We start from the raw sequence: 8,857 nt of genomic DNA, 5'->3' as shown, positions 1-8,857 counted from the left end.
CGGGACAGTCCCTACACATTCGGGTCACATGGATACCCTGTGCTGAGGATCCTAATTAAGGAAATGCAGTACATGCTAAACAGGTAGATTTCTGTTATTATTTGCGCTTGCTTGCCCAGAAATAAAGTTGGGACGGTGTCATGATGTGTGTACATTCTGGCAAGAGGTGGGGCTGATAGAAGTATAAGAAAAAAATGGAAAATTACTGTTATATCGCATTCCTTTCTACATACAGCGCAACTACCATAAATCAAAGAGAAGAGCTTTATTTCACGATTATTGCCGTGGGAAATTGTTTGTTCAACTCGTCGGTGACACACCACCAAGCAGCGCCCACTCGTTTGTTTACTTCTTTGCAGCTCTAGCACGCATCTGCGCTCTAGAACCACATGACCGGGCTTGGTAAGAGGCCAGAAAGGCAGACAAAATACACAATTCGCTCACTGATCCAGCGGCCACGTTAAAGTCAGGCAGGAAATGGCATGTCCTATCCTTGAACAAAGGAAATAAACGAATGACGTCTTGCCTGACCCAAAGAAGACAGAACGACGTGGCCCCGCCTTTTCACGTCTGATGCGCTTGCGCTAAGCTGGTAGGCGGAGCCTGTTGTGTTTGCCAACATTCCACACAAAAGAGGCAGTTCTCGGAGGGAAGGGCAGTAGTTTTGCCTCTTCGGGCTAGATAACAACATCCACCCGCGAGCAGCTACCTATCCCGACCCCTCCCTACTACCCTCCATAACACTGGAGCTGCCCCGGCCTCCGAACATGGCCACAGAGGAGCCCCGACTCCCGCTCCGGCGGCTCCGGGCTGATGGCGGCCCCGTTTCCAGTAAGAAGTCGACGTCGGCGCTTAGAAGCTGCAGGTACCACCGCACTGCCGCCGGCAGCGAAAGGAGGGTGCGAGGAGCCCCTGCCACACGGCATCGATCCCGGCCGTCGAGGCGGAGCAGCCAGGATCCTCAGAGCCGCGCCCCCGAGAGGCCGGCGGGTGGGCCCCCCACCAAGAGCGGGGCATCGGAGGAGCCCCGAGGCGTACACTACAAGCAGCGCCGCAAGGAGGTGAGGGCGCGAAATTGGCGGGGGCCTGAGGCCCAACTGAGGGCTGTGGTGCCTACACTGCGGCGACATTCTTGTTTGCTTGTGCTGGTGGTGTCTCTGGAAATCTACTTTTGATGGTTATTGGTGTTGAAAGTACTTAAGCCCAAACTTAACCTGGGAAAACCACTGTTGTGGAAACTAAAATGGCCCTGAGACTATACTAGTACTTGAACTAGATCGAGAGGAGGCCTTATAGCATCAGATCGGAAGTGGGAGCACTGGTAACTAACCTTGAAAGATGGGGAACATGGATCGTAGATACATGCTTTATTGGTTTCTAAACAAACTGGCTGGAGGGGGTGTGGTGTAAAGTACCCTGGGGCCGCGGGTATTGTTGTGGGTGATAACATTAGTATTCTAGGTTAAAGATGGGTAGGGGTATCGGTAGTAGTTGCTGAGCTAAACGTGGGAGTAGATACTGCCGTCTAACCTGGGATGGGTTACTGGTATCTAAACTCGCGCGCTGTTAACTAACTAAACTTGGTGTGGTTGGGTACAGATATCCACGCTGCTGGGTTGTGTGATCATTTGCGACAGTGCTTTGATAGTTTTTGTACAGATCGCTTCCACCGAGCACATGGCCAGTTGGCCTGTTTGTGGTGTCGTTGCTGTTTGCGCGTAGTGGCTTTGGCCACAGACCATCGTCTTTCAGACTTTTATGTAGGAGGCTCAGTAGGTATGTTGAGAAGTCCTGATGGAGGTTGCTTTCAGGAGTGCGATGGAGCTGTTCTATCGAGGTTACCTAGTGAATGTGCGTGTGTGATGGTTCCAATATTCCTTTTTCTCAGCACTACTGTATTTGACAGTTGTAGTCTGCACGGCATCATGTTCTTTTGATTTTACGTCTGCTTCCAGTGGTGGTGGGGGGAGGGGGTTCTTCCCCATGCCGTCTGGGTAGGGGCGACGGAGAATAAATGGCAGATGGGGTAAGAGTATGAATAATGCTTTTGGGGTAGCTGGAGAAGGTGAAAGGTGTCAATGAGTAATTCGGTGGCAAAACCGTCATCTTGATACCTAGTGCAATAAACGTCCATTGTTAATTAGAAAGTGTGTAGCAAGGGCAATACACTTTGTCTAATGAGGGCCCCAATGTACAGTGGCAACGTGGGCGAAAATCGAGGGACTGGAATACAGTACCCAATGATCGGCAATGGTTAAGATTAATTCGAACATCCCCCCCCCCCCCCCCCCCCCATCACCTTGTTGTCGGAACAGACCAGCATTTAATTGCACTCAACCTGGAATACGCCTTACAGCCTAAACTTATTTCCTCATTATTACAGTCACTTTATTCCTATCCTGAAACATGCCCTTTAAGCATCAAGGCAAACACAAACCTGCTCCTTTCGAAAGTCATTTAAGTTTCCATGCCCTGTCGCCCCCCAAGTCTCTCACTTAAAAACACTCAGTCCTCAACCCCCACTGATGTTAAAGCTTAATTCTCTGAAATCCATGAGTTTCTTCCTGAATGTCTACTACCTCCAGTTGTGTCCAGGGATAGCGAGCCGACTCAAAGGTTACCAGATCCCTTGCCGGCCACGCCCACATACTCCGGCAGAGTGGATTTCAGCTCTCGTCTAACACCCGGGCTTTAAAACATTCCTCTCCAAACTGGGGTAACGTAATATGGATTTAGCGTTTTAAATAACGTACAGAAGAAGGTGACTACACTAAACTAACACGTATGTTTATGGGTTCCTTAATTAAAATGGAGTACTGCTTGTATGGCAGTGGTGAGAGGAGATGCGATGCTACATGTGGATAGTGTCACTGTTTTGTTAAACCACCAGTTGTAAAGCAAGGACGCACAGGACACGAACTAGAAGTATAAAATGAGTCCTGTAAGTGCACGAGAAGGTAACTCGGAAGCAAAGGGCAGTGTGGCTCACGATTCTTAATTTTTCCTCTTGTGCATTTGAATCTGTTAGCCTAGTGTAGACAGATCTGCCGACCTTAGAACAGGGGAACCCGGTTCTTGCCGCTGCGTCGGCTCAACATCCTGTGATTTGGGGCAAGTCACTTAATCTCTCTATGCCTACCAAAATGAATGTGTCAAGTGTAACGTAACTGTTGGTCATGTGCAGGGCTCCAATACCTTGGGGGCGAGTTCGCGCAATCTAAAACTGTAAAAAAAAAAACAAAAACTTTTTCAGCTGTGAGGTATCCGCGATTGAGATGAGCTGCTCCTGGAAGTCCCCTCTGCACTGGTGGAACTTCCATCCCTCCCCAGAGAGAGCGCGGGTGTATAATAACTGCTCTTCCCAGATTGGCTGCTCTTACAACCAATGACAGAGCAGATTAACCCAGCAACGAGCAGTGTTTGCCTCCTACTTGAAAGCCCCACCTCCCCACCTCCCCGCTGACGTAAACTGTCAATCAGACGCACTGCACGAAGTGGCCAAGCTTTGGAGATTCCCAAAGCTCATATTTATTTCTTTATTGCGTTCATTGTTCTTTGTTTTGATAGCCATAACCCTTTAGCCAAAGGCGAGTCAGTTGGCAGGATTGAACCAAGCCTTTTAGCAGGGTTCGTTGCTATTGGGAAGGCGGGTAGGTGTGTCCCCATATTAAGCTGTATGCTATTTCAGGCGAGGGAGTGCTGCATTTGGATGTTTGTAGTTTCCTCAAATAGAAACTGTTGGAATGTGCATTATTTAGCATTGACCAGTGCTGTACTGAGAGCATCAGTGCTGGCCAAAAACAAGGAATACTTTCCTTGACTCTCTGAAGCAATTTGTATTTCGTGAAACCAAACTGGTGTCAGTCTATTTAATAGTTCATGTGTTTCTTGTTTACAAATCGGCATCCATGTCAAAAACTAAATTCAACTTCTCCGGCTTGTTTCCTACTAAAACTACATTTAATGCTACTTGCCACCTCAGTTCTTATGCCAGTATTTGTGTTCCAAATATCAGCGTTTACATACCAAATAAGATATAAGGAATCCGTGAATGGCAAACATACCTTCAACTGTAAAATTGGTTTATTGCTTATGTTCGTTCTGTCAAACAATTGACTATGGAAACGCATTCGGCCTCATTTAGAGCATTTCTAAAGAAGATTGTATTCTAATAACTTACTTTTGATAACTTTATTTCGGTAATTGACCATAAAAGTGCAGATAAAATATGTACAAGCACAATGATAAAATACATAGATATAAACAGTTTAAAAAAAGAATTATTAAACAGTGAGCTATCAAAAGAAGGTTCTAATAACATTAACTGCCCATGTGTATTAGAATTCTGCACGAGTCGCAGTTAATTTGAAAGCTTTACATCTTCAAATATCCGCATTGTTACCCTACATGCCCTTGTCTTGCAGTCGCACGAACCACTGATTGTGTGGCTCTCGTGATCCGCACAAGATGTAGAAAACTTGTACGGTGCATGCACCTGCTTCCTCTGTAGTTCTGCATATGGGGTGGGAATACTCTGTCTAGAAATATGTTTTTCTCAAAAGCAAAGAGGTTTTGCATTAAGCTGTGTAACTTTCAGTAGACTAGAATGCACAACATCATGGTTAGTCTGAATGAGCTAGAAATCCCTTTCCTCTGTGGGCACTGGATTGGGTGCCCTTTAAGGTTTCACCTGCACACTTGTCATAGCGGTCTGTTTTCGAAAACCCATTCGTGGACCGTACCAAAACCTTGCAATGAACCTGGTGCCTATCTATTGGTTACTATTCGTCGGTTTTGTTGTCAGTCATTTGCTTGCTTTTTATTTTGTGGCTGGCCTTCCTTTACTTGTTGTCCCTTCCCAGGAGCATAGCCCCTTTACAATCCTATTGATTGGGTGACTTGTATCTTTCCACTACATTTAAGGACGATTTTCTTTAAATACTTCACAATAGTGCATGTTTTTTTCCCTTGCTCTTAAGTGCTGCTTTCTCCTCCTGGTTACGACCCCCCTGCACCTATGTCCTACCACTTCACATATCCCTCTTTACGGGGTCATTTGCATTCCAAAAAATGGTTTGCGCAAAATAAAAGTTTTTTTTTTTATTTGAGGGTCCAAGTTGAGTCTGCTGTCTGGGATCGGTAAATATATTTAAAAAGAAAATAATGCAGCAGCCAATGTTATCGCTTTTTTCCCCCTTCCGTTAAACAGGATTATCTGCCCCAAAGACCACCCAACCTTCTCAGCGTTAAGTTTAAGCCAGTTCTCCTTCATCCAGGTACTGACTTCACTCATGCATGATTTAAACTTGTCCACCACCAGTGCCGAGTCGTCAGATACTATAATTTGGGTGTCGTCCTTATAGGACAACTATCTCAGGATCGCATCAATTTTGCCAATAGAGCAACATAAAGGTTAAACAGGGTGGGACCGAGGCATGACCCCAGGACACTTGAGGCAGTCTCTTTGAAAAGAATTTCAGTTCTACACAGATACAGGATAACATTCCATGAAAGTGTTGGCTCATTTTTAAATGCTAGTATGTATAAGAAGCTAGCACACACTGCAAGATTATCGACAATTAGGTTACGTTATACAGCCCCCCGCCCAGCTGGACTTGTGGATTTTTTTAGATGTGATGTATGTCTTTGTGTGTTCTTCCTCCAGTTTTGCGAGCTGGCTCTTTAGACTGGTTTTAAAGCCATTAACCGAGGGCAGGCACAAATACCAGCAGGCAGTGTATTTCAGTGATAATGCCCTAAAAGATATGGAAACCAGAGTTTAAGATCCGCACACAGGAATGTTGGTATGACCAGTAAGGTTTGCTGTGGGAGGGTAGATTTCTGGAGGGAGTGTATGATGTCATGACGGTGCGGTAGTTTTGGGAAGTTCCATAAACCACTTTAGCACAATGTTCAACAGCATAGAGAGGTGATTTTAATTTTTTAAAACCCCACCGCAAAATTCTTGTAGCTCTCTCAATTCCTACCACTCCTGTGCTCCTTTGCATAGCTTTGGCAAAGACAATAGGCTTGCATTAGCAGTGAAAAGGCATAACTATTGAGCTTTGTGAACGCTTATTAGATCTTGTCGACTGCTTTTGAAAAAGGAAAACTGTATTTTTTTTTGGGTGGGAATTGTAAAGGGAAATTTATCAATAAGATTTTTACTGTACGTTGTCATAAGGCAGGAAGCATTTCAAACCATTCTTTTTAATAGTGGTCCACACCTATGATTAAAGAGAACGTGGATTTGCATTTTTCTTGGCAACAAGACTGTAAAAATGAATCTGGATTAATTGTAACTTTTTCCCCCTCCACAGGTGTTAAAAAACAAGATTGGCAAACTGGAGAAGATTACAGTAACACACGCCCAGTCTAACCAGAGCAGTCACAAATGTGAACAACTGAACATAAACCGACCGAAAGGCAAAAGTAATCTCCCCTCGGTCAAGACAGCATTTTCGAAAAGAAACGAAAATGACTCAATACAGGACTCAACTTTTTACGATATTCTTAAAAAACGGGAGAAGAAACCTCTGCACTGCGCTGACAATTTGAGTGAAATCCAATTAAAGAAAGTTAACATTTTTTCTGAATTGAGTGAAAAGGGAATAAGTTATGCTGGTGCTAAATTCAGCGACCCACCATCACCCAGTGTCCTCCCGAAGCCACCCAGACATTGGGTGGGAACAACTCTTGTACATCATTCCGACCAGTGCAAGGAACTTATGGCTTCTCATTTAAAAACTCTCTTGAAAGTCCAGTCATGAGCTCCGTCCTGCACGTACTTACTGTCAACTATTTTTGTGACTCCATTAATTTCACCCTAGAAGCACTCTGAGCTCTTCTTTGTTGCAAGGGAGAATAATGAAAGACTGCCACCATGCATTTCTGACATAAAAACCTTGTAATATATTTTTTTATGGTTGTATAAATGCTGTACACACTGTAATTTGTATATATACCTGTTCATACTCTTATGTAAATTTTAGTTTTATTATGAAGTATGTATTTTGGACTGTCAAAAGGCAGACATTTTGTATATAACTGTGAAACTTCAATGTGAACAACTACATGAAGTGACTTTTCTTTGCACAAGGCACCAAGTTACTTTTAAAGATTTCAATGTTGGTTAAGGTCTGCACAGCTGCTCCAAATGCACTACCGAGGATAGCTGTGCAGCCTGCAATTGGATCGATGGATTTAGCTACATGGCACTGAATTTGAGAAGGAATGTGAGTTTTTGTTGCTACCTATGTGGATCATAAGAAGTTAAGGAGCAATTATCAACTTCTTACACCTACTGTAACATCAGCCTGGATGGTGTTGATTCTTCTATTTTTTTTGGATAAGAAATGACATTTCATGAGTTTTCCCTACTTGCAACATTTCACCAATGGATGTCGAAGAGAATGAAGTAGTACAGAAGGACTTCCCAAGTAATACAATTGGCTACCACTAAACTAAAAAAATAATAAAAGAAACAATCAGGCCTCCCCAACATGCGCATCTTCTTCTTTTTTTCTTTTTTAAAAATATTTATTTATTTGGGTCATGGAGATGAGTTGGACAACGAATGTCATGCTAATCACGTTTTGATAGACTACAATGTTTGCTGTTGTGGCCTTTTGGTGTTTAAAAGTTTGCGCACATTAGATGGAGGGCATCTTTCAAGGAATTAAGGAAGGAATGAATGCTGTGAAGGTTGGTGGCTGCAGAATGGGTGATGCATCATTCGTTTTGTGTGCGACTAGATGCATCTGCAAATTGTAAAGGGGGTAGGGGAATTGGTGAGAAGATGGCTCCTATTAGGTCTCTGGTAGAGGGGATAATGGATGAGGTGGTCAAGTGTGACTTTACTGCCTTCTTCGAGTATTTGCTGCAGGGTCTTAAATTGGTTTGTTATGGAATAGTAAGTTAGCGAATATTGTCCTGCAGATCAAGAGTTCAGAAGTTTTGAAGCAGGGTGGATCTTCTTGGGAGGCCTTCCAGAGGATGTCAAAAGTGACTGATCATCCTCCACCTGTATTAGTATTTGCAGAAAGTTGGCTGGTACAGTTGGATACTGGTGGCGGAACACTAAGTCCATGGATAGCCCTTTGGCAGTTGAAGAGTGATATGAAGTGCACTGTTAAATGTGATTTCAGGAGCCTGTCAGCAATGTTTCGTACATGTTTGATGCAGAATAGGGGTTAGGCAGGAGCTCGAATATGGCCCTTTGCAACAGAACGGGTATAACGTGATCAGTTTGTAGTACTAACAGTTTTAGGAGATGGCTGAACCCTGAAGATCTTTTTGCAGCTGCAGTTTTGAGAAGTGTGGTTCCGCCATAATGCTTTATCGGGATTTTCTGCTGCTTTTGAGACTCACTCCTCTCTACTGGAGAGGTCTGTGATCGGGGTGGAGAAACATGCCATTGACTGGCACACCAGTTTAGGAAATGACTGCTGTTATGCTTGGCACGTTTCAGTCTATTTTTAAACCTGTCATTTGTGATGTGCCCAATGCTTTGCTTAACCACCTTGCTGAGCCCACATAACTACACTGATTCGATCCTTTGGCGCAGCCTTCAGTTGCAATACATGGGCTGTATGTGTGCTGCTGCTTCCTGAATGGAGGTCAGCTCCCTAACCATCAGTTTATCAAACAGTGTTGTTCTTGTTGTGGGGAGTGAATCTTTTAGGGATTCACATGTTTTGTATTATTCTGCCATCAGCTGGTTGGGTCTGGCAGTGTCTCTCCCAACCCCAGCTGTTGCTGGCCATTTGGGGCTTGTGCTTCCTAATGATGTCACACGCATGCCTGCGAAGCCCGTTTGCGTGGTTGTCATTGTTGTATTCTTTTTTTCTGCTGTTGG

At 44.2% G+C, this 8,857-nt stretch overlaps 1 protein-coding gene across 1 annotated transcript; it reads left to right on the top strand.

The window, feature by feature from the left end:
• Positions 1-591: 591 nt before the first annotated feature.
• On the top strand, positions 592-7,501 carry PNRC1 (proline rich nuclear receptor coactivator 1). The gene is made up of 2 exons (XM_078648284.1): positions 592-1,061; positions 6,321-7,501. The coding sequence occupies exons 1-2, from the start codon at positions 768-770 to the stop codon at positions 6,768-6,770; spliced, it is 744 nt and encodes a 247-aa protein (XP_078504410.1). The 5' UTR covers positions 592-767; the 3' UTR covers positions 6,771-7,501.
• The last annotated feature ends 1,356 nt before the right edge of the window (positions 7,502-8,857 follow it).

This window comes from Lissotriton helveticus, chromosome 6 (genome assembly GCF_964261635.1).
Source record: "Lissotriton helveticus chromosome 6, aLisHel1.1, whole genome shotgun sequence".
NCBI lineage: Eukaryota > Metazoa > Chordata > Amphibia > Caudata > Salamandridae > Lissotriton > Lissotriton helveticus.
Note: the sequence above shows the minus strand (reverse complement) of the source record. Positions and strands in the feature narration are given on the sequence as shown.